Source organism: Pteropus alecto, unplaced genomic scaffold (assembly GCF_000325575.1).
Source record: "Pteropus alecto unplaced genomic scaffold, ASM32557v1 scaffold14, whole genome shotgun sequence".
Taxonomy (NCBI): Eukaryota; Metazoa; Chordata; class Mammalia; order Chiroptera; family Pteropodidae; genus Pteropus; species Pteropus alecto.
Window position 1 is genome coordinate 17,599,327 of NW_006436810.1, and position 20,062 is coordinate 17,619,388.

At 59.3% G+C, this 20,062-nt stretch overlaps 1 protein-coding gene across 3 annotated transcripts in view; it reads right to left on the reverse strand.

Annotated features, from left to right (window-relative positions):
* MBP (myelin basic protein) overlaps nt 1-20,062 on the reverse strand; it is a 43,934-nt gene that overhangs the window by 18,258 nt on the left and 5,614 nt on the right. For 2 of the 3 annotated variants that reach the window (XM_025048088.1, XM_025048091.1), the window contains exon 1: nt 4,421-4,744. In XM_025048088.1, coding sequence (XP_024903856.1) covers nt 4,421-4,597 — 177 coding nt within the window. In that variant the 5' untranslated portion in view covers nt 4,598-4,744. Of the gene's footprint in view, nt 1-4,420; nt 4,858-20,062 lie in introns of those variants that run through there. The other variant, XM_025048090.1, reaches the window with a different exon arrangement.

The window sequence follows — 20,062 nt, forward strand, 5'->3', positions numbered from 1 at the left end:
GAGGAAGCGCTGTCAGGCCCGCGTCTGTGGGCCCCGCGCAGGCGCCCACTTTTCTTTGCCCTTTCTTTTAACGACTTCGTATGAAGTGGGGTGATGTAGAGCACGTAGGAGGGTGGTGACAGGCACAAGGGAAGCCTCTCAGGTCGCTCGTTCCTCCAGACCGATGGGACCGTCCCCGTCCCCACATGCTACATCGAGTCCTCCGTGATTCCCGCGAGCGCGCCAGCGAGCGGCCGCCCTGCGATGGCACGGTCCCTCCGATGCCACGCTAAGCTCACCGCCCATCAGGACCGCCTGCTGCCCAACGGCTGATCCTGCTAACAAACCTGCGCCCCACGCTCCGCGTCCTCGCAGCCCCCAGCCTCCCCTCCTTTTGGATTCTCGGGCGCTCCTCTGACCCCCACAGCTCCCTGGGGAGCACAGGAAGGGGCTAGGGCTTCCATGTCCCAGTCATTCCATAAGTGTGGGGTGCACCGTGTCCCAGACACACAGCAGGAGAAGCGTCACTTAGCTCCCATGTCCCCGCACTGGCAGGCGGTGTCCTGGGGTAAACGCACGGAAGTCCGTCCGACACGCACCTCGGGAAGACCAGGATGCCCACCGTGAGTGGAGGGAAAGGACAGTGTCTCTGTGGTGAGTGGGGAGCTGGGAGCTCCGAGTGCCCGGCCCACGACGCACCTGCTGGCGGCTCCGTCAGGCGGCCACAAACACACCGTGACCAACGCACTCATACGGGAGGGACACCAAGAAAGGACAACTTAAAAAAAATCACGTGCGATTAGTACACCATCCTCGGTCTGTTAAAATGTTTAATAAATGCATAAAAGCAAGAAATAGATATAAAGCAAAATTTCATCACAAAAATCAAATTGGAATATAATCGCGAGATGAGAGTTGCCATTCAATACAGCGACATAATTCACAAATGTTATCACTTATAAGGAAGATGGAGCGAAATCCCCGCCAGCTCAGGGACTTGCTCTAACACAGCTGTGGACAACTGAGGGACAGGGCACCAGGGGCACACGGGGAGGAGCTGGTGGCCGAGCCAGGGGAAGAACCCGTCAACACCCCATCAGGGTGATGACGCTTCAGAAGGAATTCCTGGAGGAAATCTCAAAATGCTTTTGTTTGGGTGCATTTGGCTTTTTTCTGGAAAGATCTCTGGCCAAATTTCTGGGCAGACTGGTGCACTGAGTCACTGGACCGTGCCGTGAAGACCTAGTTAGGATTTAATCTGGTCCCACGGGCGTGGCTGCACTCCCGAGAGCCGAAATGGCCGAGTGCAGTTCCAGCAGCCACTGGCCCTGGGGAGGTGGACAGTCACCCGGCTTCTACTGTGTCCTCCATGTCGCCCCCCCCGGGTGACAGAATATACCCACATATGCAGCCTGGATGTCCTGGGCCAGTGCAGAGCTAAAATGTGTTAAATGAAATTAAGATGCCATGAAAAAAATCAGGAAACAGAACACTGGGATCTATGCACGAGGTCGATTTTACCCCTTGCATTAAAGGACACTTCTCACCCCCGCGGCCGACATCGGGCCACAGAAGTCGCACTGAGTAAGGAATGGTGAGAACACGTCGTAAAGGGCCCTCTGAAGGTCCAGTGGATGCAGGAGGCCAGGCGACATCGCCAGGGCGGACTCTAGCTTCAAACCTCTTCAGAAACGGGCTGAGGGGGAGCGACAGGTGGGCGTGTCCCCGCTGCCGTCCCACCTGGAACTTGTCCTTCTCGGTGTCCCCTTAGCTAGTTCAGACCTCGGCACTTGGAGAGAACAAGGAACAAGCATCGTTCCCCCAGCGAAGGCTTCCAGGCTTTGGCTGGCTGGGCCTCAGTAGCTAGTTAGCAACGCTGGCCCAGGGGTGAGGCTGGCCTTGCGGGACCCATGGGGACGGGGACGGGCGGGGGACAAGCCACCCTCTGCAAGCAGCCAAGTGCACTCGATTTCCTCCTAAATGCCCCCCCCGACCCCCACATTCCAGGAGCTGGACAAGCTGGCCCTCGAGGCGACCACAGCCCTGCTTTCTCCCCCGTCCCAACAAAGGCGTGTGTTCTCCGTGAATGCGCCTTTCATTCACAGCCCTCAAAAGATTATGCTTCCTCAAGGGATTTATAATGCACGCCTTTGAATGTCAGCTCCCTGGCCACTCAGAGGGTGGGTGCTGGGTGCATTCCAAGGACAGGGGGTGGCAGCTCCAGGGGAGGGGGGCAGCAGAGGGCCCCCGACAAGCAGCCCACGTCCAGGGGCCATCGCTCTTTGCAGCATTTGGAGATTCTACTGGGAAAACCTATGCCAGACAGATGAGCAGATAAGGGCTGTCTCCAGACCACAGCAGCAGGAACAGGCTGCCGCCCGGACCTGCGGGCCGCCCGGCATCCTGCGCACCTTGGGCGGTTATCTTAGAGGTGGCAAACGGTGACATGGTGGCATGCACTTGCGTGGACAGCACACTCTCCCCGTGTCTGTGATAAGCCACCACACGGTTTACTGCCACCTCTGACTTCCTGGGCATCAAAGGGCAAAGCCGATCATGTTAAAACCTTCTGGATTCAACATCCAGCAGTGAACACGACCGACAACTCCAAAAACGCTAAAACAGTTATTTAAGCCTTGTGTTTATTTTTTTAAAAGCTCGTGAAAATGTTTTGATTTCCCTGGACCCTTGATAAGCTAGCAACACTATTTTGCCAAGTAGACGCCCACTTCTGGAACTAGAATCTTCTCTTTGAACATATTGAGTGTTAGGGACTTAAAGCTATAAAGATCATAATTCTACACAAAGTCCGAAAAACATGTATGGGTCTATATATCCATTTGGAGATAAAGCACAATGATTGATATAAATGCTTTCACGATTTTATTTCAGCTTAAACCATGCCCACTGAAATGAAGCTCGTCTTATAACATTTGCTGTCCAGCTACATCCTTGCTTCTGCAGTTTAAATATATCCCTCCTGCTCCTGGGGTTACGCAGCTGCGACGCTGCCTGCTTATGGGGCGCTTAGCACAAAGCAGCCTTTACTAAGTGGCTGGGGTCTGGTGGGGTTGGATCCCTGCACTTGAATAAACGCCTCAGATTAAAATGAGCGTGAGAAATAGGTCAGATGACCGATGTTTTAGGGTGAAGGAAGGCGGCCGCAAAGGAAAAGATGCCCACAGATACCGAAGGAACCACCCAGAAAATGAATTCCATAAGCGCTTAAGGTACCTCCAGTGTTATTCACCAAAAGCCACGACAAGTGTCCCATAAGAGATCTCAGCCCAGACAGGACGCTAAGACACAAGGGGTGTCTGACACCTCAACGTGTCGTGACACCGCACAAAAGCTGGATCTGATACTTGTGTCATTTCCAACGAGTTCACGCTTGTCAATCATCTTAAATGCTGTAGCTACAGACGGAAGCAGACCTTAGGAACTCCTTAACGCCGAGTGGCCCCTGGGCTTTTGCGAGCTGTACGGCCCCTTGCGGTCCTGAAGGCCCTTCCGAACACGCAGTCACAGTCCCGTCACAGTCACGGCAGGAAGAAAGCTGCATTTTACGTGATTGGTGAGCATAAGCCGGGAGGGTTTCTGAAAAACTCCCCGTCCACAATTACCCAGCTACCCCGCACTCGGAAGCCACCTGACATGCCGCGCCTCTGCTATGCCACTTGCGGATTATCGCTTTAGCAACTCATGGGCCACAGGTGACCTGACCTATGCACGGTCAGCTCCAGGAGGCGCTGTGGGAAAGGGCAGCGCAGTAGGACCGGACCGTCTTTTCCTTTGGCACATTTTTATCTACAGGACCTTTAAATAGCGAAAGTTCGCAGACTCGATTTTTAAATGAATGGAATCACAAAAGAATACGGCTTTGATTCATAGACACACTACACACGCGTTTACCACCCCGCCCCCACCCCCCTCCCGCCAAACCGCTCCGACAAGAGAGAACGTTCGCTCAAGGCAAATCTGTATTTCTAGTCTGTTCCAAAGCCCTCAATTGCATCATTGTTGCAAAGCAACAGGAAGCTAGCAGCACTGCGCCCGAGAAAAAGAACAGAAGCCCATGCTGCAGGCAGAAGCAAGGTCAGCCGAAGGCCCCAAGCTGAGACCCGGGCGGCCGGCGCGGAGCCAGCACCCAGGCCCCCGAGAGATGCGAGGCCAGCATCCAGGCCCCCCGAGAGATGCAGAGGTCAGAACGTGCTGCGTTCCCGAGCCACGGCCTGACAGTAGCCCCTCGTATCTGGGGGACGAGGGCGAGTTAGGGGGGAACGAGAGAGCAGCAGCCCAAGCCCTCCCGCGGCCGCGAGCCGGCGCTTCCGGCCAGGACAGCGCCAGACGGCAGAGGGCGACCCGCGTCCGCCGCGGCCCCGCTCACCTGCCGACTCCCTTCCTGGTCCACTCAACACACGCGCTACTCCTCAGAGCTCACCTTGCCTGAGCCCCGCTTGGGCACACCCCTGTCACCTCCGAAGAAGCGCCCCAAGGAGTCCAGGATGCCCGAGTCTCTGTGCCTGGGCAGGAAGGCGTGCCGGGCGTGGTCCATGGTGCTGGCCGAGGCCAGGTACTTGGACCCGTGCCTCTGCGAGGGTCTCTTCTGTGCGGCCATGGCCTCCAGGCCCTCGGGCGCGGCGGTGCTGTCTTCCTGGATGGTCTGTAGCTCGTCCGACTCCGATGGCCTGTCTTTGAAGGTGTTGTCCTCCCTCCCAGGGGCATCTCGGGAAAAGAGGCGGATCAAGTGGGGGCGGCCCCCGGGGTCAGCTGGGCTGGCGTCCGGCCAGGCATTCTTCGGGTCCGCTGCGCGCTTGGAGTCTGTCACCGCTGCTCCCTGAGCGGGTGGCTCATTGTTCTGGCCCACATCTGCCTCTCCTGCAAACAACAGCGAGATGTGAACACGGGCTGTGCAAAGCAGCGTGGCAGACAAAGACGCTTTCTTCCAGGGCTGGCCAACTGGTCTCCTACAAAACCCACGGCCGTGCCGCTGCCCGGGGCTCCGGCAGCCCACACCGCCCCAGCGCACGCCAGCCTGGACTGCGCACCGGGCCGCAGCCCCACGGCTCAGGCCCAGGGACGGCCATTGCTCCAGGCCTGGGACCCCAGCAGAGGCCGGAGCACACAGCGGGTGCGTCAGGTGCCCCCTCGGGTGCCGCCCTTGCTGCATTAGAGAATCTGGGATGGCAGGCACCTTGGGGGGGACATTCGTTATCAAAAAAGCCCCCTGCTGCCCATGCGGCATGGGGAGCGTCCACCGGACAAAGGTATTTTTAGTGTTCTCGGCACAAAGGGAGCCTCCCGCACTTTCCCGCAATGCCCGCCTTAAAGAAACGGGTGTTGGGTTCTTCCGTGTCCAGGTGCCACAAGAGGCCCCTGGCCTCAGGCAGCGCCCACTCAGGCCTTTGACGTGGCCTCTGTGCGTGCGGCCGCGGCGGGGCCCGCCACACGCCCGCTCGCTCTCCAGTGGCAGGTTAGGCGTGCGTGAATGTCACGGAGTCTCCTCCCCAAGGTTGAGTCCTTATCTGCAGAAAATGCGGGTTAGTCTCGCCTTCCTGTGACACCGTCCACCCACCTAACCACTGACGACCGCTTCACTGATACTAACCCAACAGCACCCTGCAGCCATCCCCCCGTCTGCCACCCACCCAGTCATCTGTCCATCCAGTCCTTACTCATCACCTGTCTACCCACCCACCCACCGTTCATCCACCCACCTACCCATCCAGCCCCCTAGCCCCCCACCCATCTGCCTATCCACCCAGTTACCTACCCCCTCTCCACTCACCTACCCACCATCTACCCACCCACCTACCCAGCCACCCAGCCGGTCATCTACCCGTTTATCTGGCCACCCGCCCCGCCCCCACTTCCCGAGGACCTGGTAAGTGTAGTGTGCTGTGGACATGCGGGTGCCAGTGATGGACAAAACGTGGTCCCAGGCTGATGGACATAAATGGAAACATATGTTATGGCTTGAACGATGTCCCCAAATGGCGTGTCCGTGTCCTCCCCCCGGCACCTATGACCGTGGCCTTATTTGGAAATAGGGTCTGCGGCAGATGTGCCCAAGCTAAGACGAGGTCACAGTGGAGTGGCCGGCCCTGGTCCCAGGACTGGTGTCCTTTTGAGAAGGGGCTCTGGACACAGACATGCAGGGAAGAGGCCACGTGACAACGCAAGCAGGAGCCGAGGCCACGTGTCCACAGCAGGGGATGTCGAGGCCGCCAGGGACACCGGAAGGTAAGAGGCAGGACCCTCCCCCGGAGCGGCCCCTCCACAGCCTGAGTTCCGCCTTCTGGCCCCAGGACCCCGAGAGAACATCCTGTCGTTTCAAGTCACCCGGTGTGTGGTGATCTATTGTGATTACAGCCGAGGAAAAGCACATAATGTACAATTTCATATCATGTAACAATAGGACAGAACACAGACAGGGCAGGGCCTCAGGAAGGCCACCTGAGGGACGGCTGGTGAAGTGACAGGGTGGGCCACCTGAGGGCAGGGGCAGCGCTGGCTTCTGGGGAGGTAAGGACTCCGGGACGGGGGGAAGCAGATGGCCAGGTGGGAGGGGTGTGCACCGCGGCCAGACCGAAGACCTAGGTGGGGGGCTGGTTTCCCCAAGGGTGACGGAGATGCCAGCAGGGGCGCGGGCAGACGACGGCTCAGCCTGCAGGAGAGCAGGCGGGAGGGGCTGCTGTCCAGAGAGAGGTGACGATGCCCTCGGGGGGAAGGGACAGTCTGGGGACGGTTGCACACGAGGGCGGGTGCAAGGTCTGTCCTTGTAGAGGTTTGTGTATCTATAACACATGCTTCCGCAAATACGCAAACGACGGCAGGCAGGTGATTCCACACTCTTCCAGCAAAGCCACAGGGGTCAAGAGCCTGTCCCGGAGGGGCGCTCATCAGGCAGTCGAAATACTGGCCTGCGTTTCCAGAGCAGAGGGACTTACCGGACCACTGTGGCCTCGCTGAGGCCCCTGGGCTGTCAGCTGTGCCTGCTGTGGCCACGTGATGCGCTTGAGACACGGTCACTCGGAGCAGGGCACAGCCTTTACGGCCGCGGAGCAGTTCAACCAGGGAAGAACACGGAGAGTCACAGCGTCGCCAGGGGCCACAGGCGCGGAGCCGCAGCAGGGCCTGGCCCGGGCTGGTCAAGCTTGCAGCAGAGGGAGCGGTTTCTGGCTGTGCTTCGCGGCCTGTGGCCCACGAGAATGAACACGCACGGAGAGAAGCATCCGGGCGTCGTGCGGGCTCGTGCGGGCTCGAGCGCGCTCACAGACCACGCGCGCGTCTGCATGCCGACCTCGTCGCCGCAGCTGGGCTTCGTGTCCCTGACTGCGGTTATTCGTGGGGCGCAGAGAAGGGCATTTGTGTCGGGAGAGTCACTGCTCCCAGCTACGGGGCTGCGGGAGGGGTCGGGGTCTGCGGATGCGCAGCATTCGGGGAAGGGCGGGGGCTTTGTCGGCTCCAGCCACGCAGCAGCCGGAGTCCAGCAACCGAGCGGAGCGCTCTGCGGGCCGGGCCCGATGCCCCAAGGGCACGCTCATGAGAAACGCCGCCTGTCACTGCTCGGATGCACAGGCGCTGCGAGGAAACTTTAAAACACCGAAAAGCAAAAGAGTCGCCTCACTCTAATCGCTGGAACGAGCCTCAGGACACCTAAGGGGGACACGCACCGGCCTGCCAAAGGGGGCGACATTGGAATCACGGGGCGGCTCCGTGGGACGGAGGCACGTCACTCACGGCGGGTGCTTTCTGGAGACACCCACCCAACAGGATGCTGACATCAGGGGACAGTGCTGAGTATCTAAAGAAACTGACAGCTGTCATGCCTGAGGGGCCCCGCTCACGCCTGTGCGCCCGGCTGCGGCCGCCTCCTCCGTCCCTCACGGGCGTCCACCTGGCTGACCGCAAACCCCGCCTCCTTTCTCGCCGTCGGCCACGCCCCCGCTGCGTCCCTGCGTCGCCATCGCGAGTCTGCGCCTTGGTTTCTCCCGTGGCTCCCCCGTGACAGCGGCTGAGTGACTCCCCCGAGCGAGGACAAGCCTGTCCGCCTGCCTGTCCTTTGCTCTCCATCGTGCCCCGCGCATGGGCGCCCTGCTCCCTGTCCTCGGGCCTGTCTGTCATCTTGTCAAGGCCGCGGTCGCCTGCGTCCCCGTCCACATCCCAGCACCCCCTCAGGAGGCCTGCTTCCCTGGACGCGCGTCCCCCGTGGCCAGCACTGTGGGGCGGCTGCCTCGGCACCCCTGAACTGTTTCATGTTTGCTCGTCTGCTCTCACGCCCGGACGGCGGTGTCTGCAGGTGGGGCCACACCCGTGTGTCCGTGTCATCTCGCACAGTGTGTCTCTGGAGAAGTCACCACGTCTGATGCCAGCAGTGCTGACGCTCCCAGAGCCGCGAGTCCAAAAGGGCCCGCCAGGAACCTGCCTGCCGGAGGGACTCGGTGCGGGCACGGCCACTGCACATGTGTCCACAGGTGAGGTGTGCACCCAGGCCGCGTGCCCAGGGCCTGGGGGTGCCCGTCAGTGGCTCAAGCCACTCCTTTCTGGCCACACGGTTCTTGTGACAGCCCAAGTCTGGCCATGACCTCTCACACGCTCCAAGTCCGTGTCCACCCACCTGGGCACGCTGCTCACGCTGGGCACGGATGGCCACTGGGTCGGACCCAACAAGCCGCATGTGCTCTCCGGCCCATCTGGAGCAAACTGGACCATGAAGGCAGCAGAGAAACGGTCATCGCTGCGAAGCTGTGGACGGCAGCGTCCAGGCTGGGGCCCACGAGGGTTGGGGTCTGCGGGCTGACCTCAACCCCCCTCGAGCCGATGGCCTCAAGCCGGCCGCTGGGCTGCTGTCCCCCCATGTCGGCAGTCACAGAGGGGGAAGTGGCACCACACGCTGCAGTTTGGCGGCTGCTTCACCTGGGCCACCACCCCTGCGTGCCACCTCCATGGCGCTCGGAGAGCCGGAGTCTCCCCCGGCAGTTCGCTGGGGTGTCACCTGCGTTATCAGCGGCCCCGCGAAGCAGGTGGTTACATCTGCTGGGTTTACCGTGCCGCAGTCCTTGGCAGAAAGCGTTACCGGCTGAGAAGCACCAGGAAGGCTAAAGGCGACATGCCACCCTAACAATCCAAGTGTCACCCCGCAACGACCTAGAGCCTCAGAGCCCGGTCACTCGGCTCTTGCTTAGAAATTCCGTGACCCATCGTCCTGCTGTAACCAGAAAATGATGCACATCAAGGAGTCACACAGGTCGGTCGCGGTGCCGAAGCGAGCACTGTCCTGTAGCTAAACGTTACCGTTATTTTTACCTGGAGCGTAGACTGAGTGTCTCCTGCTGCACCCGTGGAAATCACTTCTCATGGTTAACGTTCATCAGAAGCACGTGTGTGTGCGTGTGTGTGTGTGTGCGTGTGCACACGCGTGTGTGACCACGTGTGCGTGCGTGTGTGTGTGTGTGTGGCATGCACGAGAAAATACAGCTGCCAGAACCCCCACACAGCGGAATGCACAGAGATGACGCCCCAGCTCTGCTTTTCGAGGCGGCTGTGGTGGTGTGGGTGGCCGGCCCTCCGTCCCGGGGAGCTGGGGCTGGCCTGGCTCGCGTCAGCGTGGTGCGCGGTCCATGACGCCCGCTTCCTCGGCTGACGGCATGTGCAGCTACGGGGACCGTTGTGCCCCAGACACGCCGAGCTGAGTCCACGGCGGCGTGCGGGGCTGCTCGGCGCTCGGCGTTCCCGGCCTGGACAATACCCTGTGCCACGGCGCCTCTTGTCACTCCTCCTCCAGCGACACCGTGGCTGCCGCTATCAGGCTTGACCTCAGCTCTTGGCACAGCTCTGGGCTGGTGGGGAGGGCGCCGTGTGCCACGGTGGCTGCCGCGCACACACGGTGTCTGGCGGTGTGAGCACGTGGCTTTTCCCCGAGTCTGCGTCTTCCTGGACGTGCTCTGGCTGAGCTGACTTGACGGGTCTGTCCCTCGTCACAGGGACTCCTGGCTCAGAAACACGGGGTCCCAGCTTCCCAGGGAGTCTGACATCCCTACTCTCCCCAGACACCATCTCAGAGGCCCCACGGGACCCGCCCTGAGGTGACCTCCTCTTGGTCGACTTTTATAGGACCTGGAAGAGACGACTGTCCAGTGAAACGGATTCGTAAAGCAAATGCTCGAGCAGCTGGAGAGCCTGGTCCCAGGAGCTCAAGCGACAGTCTGACGGCCTCTGGGTGCCCTGCGGGTGCCCCGTGGTGTCACCCTGACCTCCCCCCTGTGGGGACCCTCTGCGGGAGACGTGCCTTGGAGGTGACGGGGAGCGCAGGGGCCCTGCGTGGGAGGCTCCGGGAGACTGGACAGTGCGTTCGCCCAGCATGGGGACGTGGGTGCCAGGGCGCTGGTGACTTTGCTCTGAATGCGGAACAGCAGGATCCAGAGGCCCCGGAGTCGAGGATGCCGGCAGCCCCTTGGGAGGCGTCCCCCAAACCGGCCCCCATACCCCGACGCGCCCGCGCGCGCTGCCGGCTGCAGGGGTTCGCGGGGCCTCTGCTTTCCAACTCAGCACAGCGGCAGGAAAGACACTATCGTGAGGGGCGCTCGCGGTGGGGGATCCTTAACTGTGTGGCCCGCGATTTGGCGTTTTAGACTCGTGCTTTTTAAACTTATACTTGTCCTCCATATTTTCATCAAATGGTGGCTTAAAGATTATCGAGCTGGTCAAAGCCATTTACGGTGTAGACTGGCTCGGAGCACCCCATGTCAAGGCCTCATCTGGGGCGAGCTGACCCAGCAATGTAAGAGTGTGCGTGCCCAAGGTCACGTCCTTCGGAGTGGACGCCGTGGCGCTGGACTGACGCCTGGCCACGCTCGCCGGTGTTGTCGAGGGTACGGAGTTGACCCTCTGCTGCCGGAACGGAGTTCCCAGGGTCCTTTCTGTCAACGAGGCTCTTCGCGCTCAGCGATCTGACGCATGTCGTCTGATATAAGACCGTCTCGCCCCACCTGACGTGGGGCGCCGCAGGGGACGGCCACGCCCCATCCTGCTCCTGGACTCTCCGGCCCTTGCGTCTTGGAAGGCTAGTGGGGCTGCGGCCGGCCAAGCAGAAGGCAGGGCCGTGGACGGGGCGCATGCTCAGGACGCACGACTGCGCTTTGCTGGCCGCCCCCAAGCGAGGAGAAGGGGCTACGGGGGCATCTGCTCGTCTCCGGCCAGAGGGCCCAGGGGCCCTGGAATTCGCCAGTGTGGGCCAGGGCCGAAGAGGGCCCTCCTTGTTTGGGGACACTTCTGTCCCTGGCACGCTGTGCTTGGGGCCACCAGCGAGGGGGAAGGAAACAAAGGGGCCTGCTGTGGCCCTGGATTTGCTAAGGCAGAAGTTCTGCATCTATGAGAGGCATGCGGCCGCCCGCCCGGCCGCCGGCGGACATTTCTCAAAACGTCTTCACAAACGAGCCCTGTCCACCCGCCCGTCACGTGCCAACGCCTCCTCGTGCGCCCACGACGTGCGCTTTTCATGTGCTCTGAATCGCTCCCCCGTCGAGCCCTCCTGTAGCTGGCCGGGGTCACGGTGACACAGCCCCTCGGGGGGCAGGCTCGGGGCGGGGGGGCCCCACTGGGAACCTGCATCTACGGGGACCCTAGCGTCGGTGAAGCGGGGGGCAGTCCACGCACGCGGCCTCCCGGGCACGGCGGGCGCAGATCAGGAGGCTCCGGACGAGCCCAGGACTCGCCCGCGCTGCTCCCCGCAGCTTCCGCGACTCTCACGGCGACGCCGCCCCCACGGTCAGCCGTCCCCGCAGGCTGCGCTGTCCCCGAAGGTGGCCTCGTAGGCACCGCTGAGTCGCTTCTCCCGGGGCAAGTCGGTTGAAGTCCTGTCCCTGCTGTGGGCCGCCGTGCTCGTTGGCGACCACAGGAGCATCACGGAGTCTGGGCGGAAAGCCCGAGGCTCTGCGGCGGTCAAACCTGGAGGCCTTGGGGTCCCGCCTCTGCCCCCTGTGTGACCACGACCTCGCGTTTTAACTTCCGTAAGCCTTGGGCGCCTCGCCTGCGGGTCCAGTGGACGGTCGGGGCTCCTTCGCTGCGGCTCTGAAGGGTGCAGGCGGCGCGGATAAGCCGGTGCCTCAGCACCGCGCTCGGCGAGCGTGCGGCGGCCTTGGTTACTGTTGCCATGGTTACGATATTTGTAAAACTAGTCTGGGAAGATCTTGTGCACATCGACGAGGCTCTGTACGTTTTCCATTCGTCCACTCACCACCCATCCACCCACCTACCCATCCAACCATCCGTCCACCCATTCACCCACCTGCCTACCTATCCACTCAACCATCCATCTATCCATCCATCTGTCCACCCACTCACCCATCCATGCCCCCCCCCCATTGTACCACTGCTGCTTTAGAGAGGCGGGTCCACGTGCAGGGTCCACGTGCGGACTCCCAAGTGCAGCCTCTGGGAGCGGAAGGTGACCCCCACGGGCAGCCAGCATGGAGACAGGGACCTTGCCCTACGACTGTGCAGCACTGGACTCCGCCAATGGCCAGCATGTGCCTCAGAGTGGGTCCTTGAGGTCCCAAGTGAGTGCCGGCCTGGCTGACCCCTGGACGTCAGCCTTGTGTGATGCTGAGCTACGAACACGGGGGCTGGAAATGGCCAGGAGGAATCGCATTCCTGGCTGAGAGCTGGGGCCGTCACCTCCCACCAGCCTCGGGACCCCCTGAAGCGGCCCAGTGCATGCTCGGGAGGACCAAGTTGGCACAGACCCCAGTTCCAGGCATGGCCCAGGGGCTTCTGGGGCAAGAGGCTTCGTCCAGGGCACCTCGCTCGGTGGGGGAGCCCTGCCAGGCTCGGGGCAGTCCCGGCAACCCCCCATTCCACCCCCACCCCAGGCTCAGCACCCGCTGTCCTCCCTGGGGACCTCGGACGTGTCCACAGAGGTTCTCGCGTCTTCCCGTGGGACAGAAATGCCACAAAGAAAAGCTCAAACACGCGCCCGAACCACCTGGGCCCCGCACGCGCGCAGACTGACGCATACCCTGCGCACGCGCCTGAGTGGCGCCTGCGGGGCCGTGAGGTGGGGGATGGGTGCAGGTCGGGTCAGGGGGGACCCGGGCGCAGAGGCCCCGCTGGCTGCGGCAGGCGTGTGTCCCAGACGAGGCTGTGAGCGGCCTCTCAGCCACAGTGGTTTGTAAGAAGGGAGAAGATTCGAAAGCAAAAACGATGCTTTTGTCAGAGGCAGTAGGGGCAGGACAGCAGCAAGAGGGCACAGGGGGCTGCTGGGGTCCTGGCCAGCGGCGCACACGGGGCAAAGTTCTGAAATCACCACTGAGAAGCGCGAGAGGCCGAGGCTGACCACTCTGAGGGCGGAGGGGACCGCGGTTGCGACGTTCGCGAAGGACTTCCTGACACACCGCACACGTGGCCCTCCGACCCATGGAGAGCACATGGCAGCCCGATGTCACACGCAAGGGGGTCGGGGCAGGCCGCACCCCAGCACGCAGCGGGTAGGAACGCAGACCTGTTTTCTGGGGACGCACTGCGTGATTTCCATCACCGGGTCCTGGGGCGTGACCCCCACTCTGCCCTGTGCTCCCAGCACCGTCTCCCCCACCCCTCGCTTGGCACAGTGGCGTTGCTGTGCAGGGAGGGTGCACGCGTGTGTGATTATGTGTGCGCAAACACACACGTATGCACACGTTGGTGTCTATTACTTGCTTAGTGGAAGAATTATTCTTCAATTAATTCATATGACGGGTGCCGCTGCTAGCTTTCCGTGTAACATTTCTAAAGTGCAGGACTTCACGGGTCCGCAGAGACCCTCTTTGTGTCCTGGCCTATGTGGGCGACCACGCGGTCTCCCTGGTCAGCAGGACACCTGCACCAGCCGTGTTGGCCCGCCGGGCCCCGGTTTCGCTCAGCCTGCCAGCTGAGAATGATTTTTCCCTCCTTAGTTACAAAAGAAAATAGTAGTATTTCATGACACATAGAAAGTACATGAAATTAACATTTCCGTGTTTATCAAGTCTTGCTGGAACAGCCACCCCCATTTGCTGACGGGCTCCCCAGGCAGAGCTGAGGGAGCACAACAGAGGCGTAAAACACCTACTATCTGCCCCTTAGCAGAAAAAGCCTCCTGAGCTCTGTGATCTGTGAGAACAGGAGTGAGTACTCAGCGCGGGCTCAGCAGAATTCGGAACTGAGTCGGTGCCGTATGACTGCAGAAGTCGGTTTTTGTGAGCTGAGAGGAAGCGGCTATGGTCCCTTCTCTGCTAAAACATAGTATCAAATTGAACCATCCCACTTCTAAAAACATTTACGTTATTTTGTAAGTATTCACAGGATACTTTGATTATTAGTTACTGGGGGGGCGGGGGAACTAGTCAGAAGCAGTAACTGTTACATTTACTCCGTTTTGCAAGGCAGGCACAGTCTGGGTTTGCCATGCGAGGCATCGCCCATCCAGCGACCGCTGAGCCTCTTAGGAAAGAGAGGCTTATTTTTAGATCTTTCCTTGGGAACAGTCGCAGATCTGTACTGCAGGCCTTTCTGTCCCTGGAAGCCACAAGAACAATGGTGTCAAATGTCTGGGCGGAGATGGGGGCTGTCCACACAATGTCCGCTTTTCAGAGACGGCGTCCGGGCACCGAGAAGGTGCCCACGTGGAGTAGCCCGGTACCAGCCGGGGGCAGCCACTGCCATTTTTTTAAGGATGAAAAATAACTTGAAAACTCTCCCAGTAAGGAATGTTCAGCGAAATACTTACGAAAACCTCAGGCAATAAAACATGACTTTTTCAGATTCAGAAGAGGTGATGTGACAATCAGATACATGGAAATGCAGGAGGCAATCCAAGACGTCATTTATAAAAACGGTCTCGGGCGAACTCTATTGCCGCTTTAGCTATTTGTAGGCGTTAAAGCACATACTACCATCTTAAATGTTTTTTCTTTTGGGGGGTTTGTTTATTTTCTTTGTTTGGAAATCATTTCAAGATAATTTACCACGATCATATAATCAGATCCCATTTACTTTATAGGGTATCTGACTGAGAACGCTGAAAATACTCCCTATCTGCGCATCCAGTGACGGCAGATCCTCTAAAAGACTGATTTATGAAAATTCTAACTTAATCGCGATGAGAACTTATAATTTATTTTTATGTTTTGTTGCACGAACCTTGAATAAACTGATAATTTTATCAAGAAATTATCATTTGTAGTAAGTGAACAGTTCTACGTCATGAAAACAGATTCATACATACATGTATACGGATGTGTGTGTATCAAGTTCTCCAAAATTGAAGAAAAATTCACCTCCTTGAATCTAAGTATAACATTTAAAATTTTTATCACTGAGACAATTTGGTGTCATTTCCTACAGTCTGGGGTAATGCCCAAAGAGTCCTGGTTACTGAGTATGTAAAGAGCACAGCTGTGTGATGTCACCTGTCAGGAGCTGCGCAGGGCAAATGTCACCAGACTGCACCGCTATGACCGCCCGAGGCCAGCATGGTACACAGTTGGGTTGGAGTGGGTTGCAAGGCCCCTTTTAGCCTGAGCATCTGTAAAAGTCCACTACGGTGCGTGAGATGCCAGCGTTGGGAGGTGGTTCCCTGGGGAGGAAGCCTCTGACCCCGTGTGCGTTAATGGGCCGAGTAGTCGGGGGGTGCGGGGCTTGAGGGACATTAGTTTATCTATGCGCTTCTGACATGGAGCCGGAGCGAGCGAGAGGGGTGTAGAATGCGGGCTGACTGTGCGCACCTGTCCACACACCGCTGACGCCTGCCGCTCACGGGCCCGGACGGTCAGGCGGGAGCCTGGGGCGTCAGCTCGCTCAGCTCTCAGCCTCCCAGCCTGTCCCATGACGTGGTGGCCTCCGACACAGTGACGTGGAGCCTGTACCCTGCTCCGTGACGTGTGCCCGTTCTGAGTCTCTGACGCTGCAGCCCTGCATCTCCGCCCGCGTGACTCTGCAAAGCCTCCCCCTCCGGACGCGAGCACGCTCCCCAGGTGCGGGCAGCCCGGCTGACCCTTAAATCCCGGCCCTTGCCACACCAGGGTGACGGGGGCGGCACGGAGCCCCTGGGGTGCCGCATGGCAGCTAGGAGGACGGCCGGGCATGCAGCACGGCGGGGCTCCGTGTGGCCGGAGAGTGTCGTGGGCTGTGACACGGGGATACTTCTGGAAAGGCAGACTCAGCAAGCCAAGGACCGGCCCTGTGACCGCGGCCAGCTGTCCTTGCTCCTGACACCTGCGCCCTTGCCCTGGCCAGCAGCTCTGTGGCCCCATCCTGGACGCGTGGCTGCCGTGCTGTTGGTCCGAGACCAATGCCCCTTGGACTGTCCTCCATGCCAGCTGCATCGGCCCTCTGCAGCCCTGCCCTGGGCAGTACGGCGTCCACAACGGGCCCGCCGCCTTCTGCCACGGCCTCCCGTCGCCAGGCTCCTCTGCTGGGACACCGGCTAACTGCCCCACGACCCTGGCTATCATAGGCCGGCCCAGGGGCCACGGTCCCCTGAGGCCTAACTGTCCATGACCCTGGCTATCATAGGCCGGCCCAGGGGCCACGGTCCCCTGAGGCCTTCCAGATGCTTCTCAGAGCAGGCAATGACCCTGCTCAGAACCCGTCCCGGGAGAGCGCCTCTCGGTGGCCTCCCCACACTCGTCCTGGAGATGGCTGGCCTGAGTCACCGCCCCACTCGACCTCCAGTGCCTCAGCGGAGGGCGGTGGGGACAGAGGCGTCCAGGTGACGTCCCAGGGCACCAGGGAAGACGGCCGTGTGAACAGTCAGGCCCCAAATCACGCTAAACGTAAGTGACGGCAGGAGAAAACCATCTGTTTAGAAAGGCGTCATAATTTTCTTCTTTTTAAGTGAATTTACTTCCAGGAAATGATAATGTCTGTAGCCTTAATGACAACTGTTAGGATGGCTGTCGGTTTTTGCTGTGTGTGCGTGTGCGTGTGTGTGCGTGTGCGCGCACGTGTGCGTGTGCTCGTGTGTGTGCATGCGTGTGTGTGCGCGCACGTGTGCTTGTGTGTGCGTGTGCTCGTGTGTGTGCGTGAGCACGTGTGTGGGTGTGTGTGCATGTGTGCGTGCGTGTGAATCTGTGTGCATGTGTGCGTGTGTGTGTGTGTGCGCACGGGGTGGAAGACTACTGCCTTTTGTGACAAGCGATGCCCAGCTACACTGATAAATGGATGGTGTGGCCTGCTGTGTTGTGACCGAGGCTTGCTTTCTGAGCAGTGCGCTCCTGCGGCCAGGGCTAATCCGCCTCTGGTCCCCCATTAGGAAAAGAACGTGGCTTTGGGTAGAGAAAACCGATGACAGGCGGTGACAGAGCAAATGGACAGAGGCCGCTCGGCCTCGATCCCCACAGAAGTGCCACAGGCCACCAGTGATGCAAAGCTGATCGCTGACCTGATCGATGGGTTTCGGCAAACCTGGCTAAAGCCAGGACACTGAGGATGGTGGCTGGGCAGAGACGTCTAACGACAGGTTCCCTAAGAGAAGACGCCAGCTCCTCCCCAGGAGGCTGGGACCATGGGAAGGAAGGGCAGTCGCAAAGCCCCACGTTATTTGGCCACCTCCGTCTGCAGCAAAGCCATGTTCGAAGATGAAAAATTGCTTTCAAGAATTTAAACTTTTTCTTTCCATTGGAAAAAGGGTCACTTAACATAAAGTGGTTTAAATGATGGCGAGCAGGCAGCCCGCAGGGGAAGCGGAGCCCTGCACCCGGCCACGAGGAGACAGGAGACGGGCTTTGTCCTGGGGCGGGGGGCGGTGTTCTTGGTGCAGGGCCTACGAGCTCATCGGGGCGCATCTCCAGCTGCAGGCCTGAGGCCCGGCCCGGCGCTGGCTTGGGACGGCCCTGGACACCTGCGTTGCGGAGAGCGTTTCCTTAATGTCAGCTGTTCACCGAGGCACGAAATGCTTAATAATCCACGTATTCAGACTGTTGGACCCGATTTCGAGCTGACAGCGGGTGTTAATTGTTGTACGTATGTCTCTGGTGACTGTGTCACTGTTTTGTTTGGTGGTGATGTGGAAACCTGCAGCCGATCTTGGGCTGAGCGAGGCTGTCGTGGTGGCTCTGTGGGGACTCACAGAGATGAGAACTCCTGCCGTGTACGTGCACTGCCCAGTTTACTTCGAGCACCCAGGTCACCCCCCCATCCCCCATCACCCGTAACCACACCTGACGCACACACTCGGCCCCGTGACGCAGCTCTGCTGCTCCCAGCGTGGGGGCAGCCCAGCTGGAGGGACAGAGGAGGAGACGGGTCCTGGTCCCTCGGGTCCTGCAAGGGGCTTTCAAGGGTCGACCCATCCAACTGCTGCCTCTGAGTCCTCCCTAAACACCGGTGGTCCTCCCTGTACCCTGAGTCTGGGCAGAGCCATGTGAACCCTCTCAAATGTGCCTTCTGGAAGGCAGGGTGCGTGTGTGTGTGTGTGTGTGACAGACCGCAGGCCCCTGAGACTTTCGGTGGCCATGGAGCCTCCTCCCGCAGTGTCCCCTGAACCCGCATGCCCTCCCTGAGGGCCTGCCCTTCAGGCTGGTTCCAGGGCAGGGAAGTGTTGACTTAGAGAATTCAAGCGGATAATGGATGCCCAGATGCCACTGGTCACCCAGTGACTGGTGGTTTGTGGAGGCAGAAGAACTCTCTGATGCGGTGGCCTACGCAGGGCCATCCACTCCTCGGCTGCCTGCCCACCCGACGTGGCTATGGGTCGAGCGAATCCGACACTAAAGAGGCCTCTGGGGGGTGGCATTTGGTGAGCACCCAAATACAAATGACAGAAGTGATAGCGAAACTCGGCAAACAGCCTTGCCCTGGGAAGTTCGGCATAACACAAAGTACAGCCACCGCTGACAGGCGTCTGCCCAGAGAACTGGACACTCGCGCCCCCAAAACTCAGACGCGAGGCCCCAGCAACAAGATCCACCCGCACGTGCACCAAGCGAGGGCTGTCCACGGCAGGGAAGGGACGCAGGCCGTGACATGGGCGAGCCCCGGAAACTCTGCGCCGAGTGACAGACGCGAGTCACAGAGGCCGCCTGTGCAGTGTCGAGGCACAAACCCACCCACAGGAAGTCGCCAGGGGCCAGAGGTCGGTGGGACCGTCCAGGGGACAGGTTTCTCATCGGCGGGATGCAAACGTTCTAAAGTTAGACTCTGGATAACTCTGCGAATATGCTAAGACCACGAATATGCACACTGAAAACGGGTGACCTTTATGGGACATAAATTATACTTCAATAAAGCTGTAAAAAAATAAAAGCGATTAAGGACATTTTCATTTCACTGTTTTGTTGTTTCACTATAACTTTCAACAAAACAAAAGAAATCGGGAGAGGAAGGGATATGCTCAATGAGTTTTTAAAGCAATTGAGAAAAGCAAAGATACGTTTAGTATTTAATTCCAAATGCCAGTGAGTAACTGATGAGTATGCATCTGTCAGAACATGTCAACGATAATGCACGTATTATGCAATAAAAGAGTTGGATCTATTAATCTTCAGAGGAAAATTCTGTGCAAAAATTACACAATGTCATTGTATGACTGAAAATTAACTGAAAAGCTAGGAAGGAGGGAAGCGAAAATGTTTTGTTACGAGACTATTGTGTTAGGCCTTTTACTGGTATTGGATTTTATTCCCCCAAATCACTGCGCTGTAAGTGTTATAATCTCTATTTTGCGGGTTCGAAGAAGTCAAAACAGTGAACAGGAACTGCTCGTTGATTAGGCGGCCGGGCGGGATCTGAGTGTGGGTGGGGAGTCACCTCCCTGGGGGCAGCGTGTGCTCCGCGGAGACCAGCCTGGGGCACAGAAACGGCGCCATAAGCGTCTGTGGGACGGGTCGCCCTTATTTTATACGAATAAAACAACATTTGCGCGATTCCCGGCGGAGAGGGAGTCTGCGTGGCCTCCGTCCCAACCCCGGCGCCGGAATAGGCAGGTTTGGTTTTGTCTTTTTTAAAGTTCGGCAACTTTAGAGTGAAAAGCTGGTCGGTGGCTCACAGGGGACCCGGTCGTGAGCCTGAGTGGCTTGAACAGAGGGCCTCGGGGGATGTGGGTGCTCGGAGCTGTTTGCAGCAG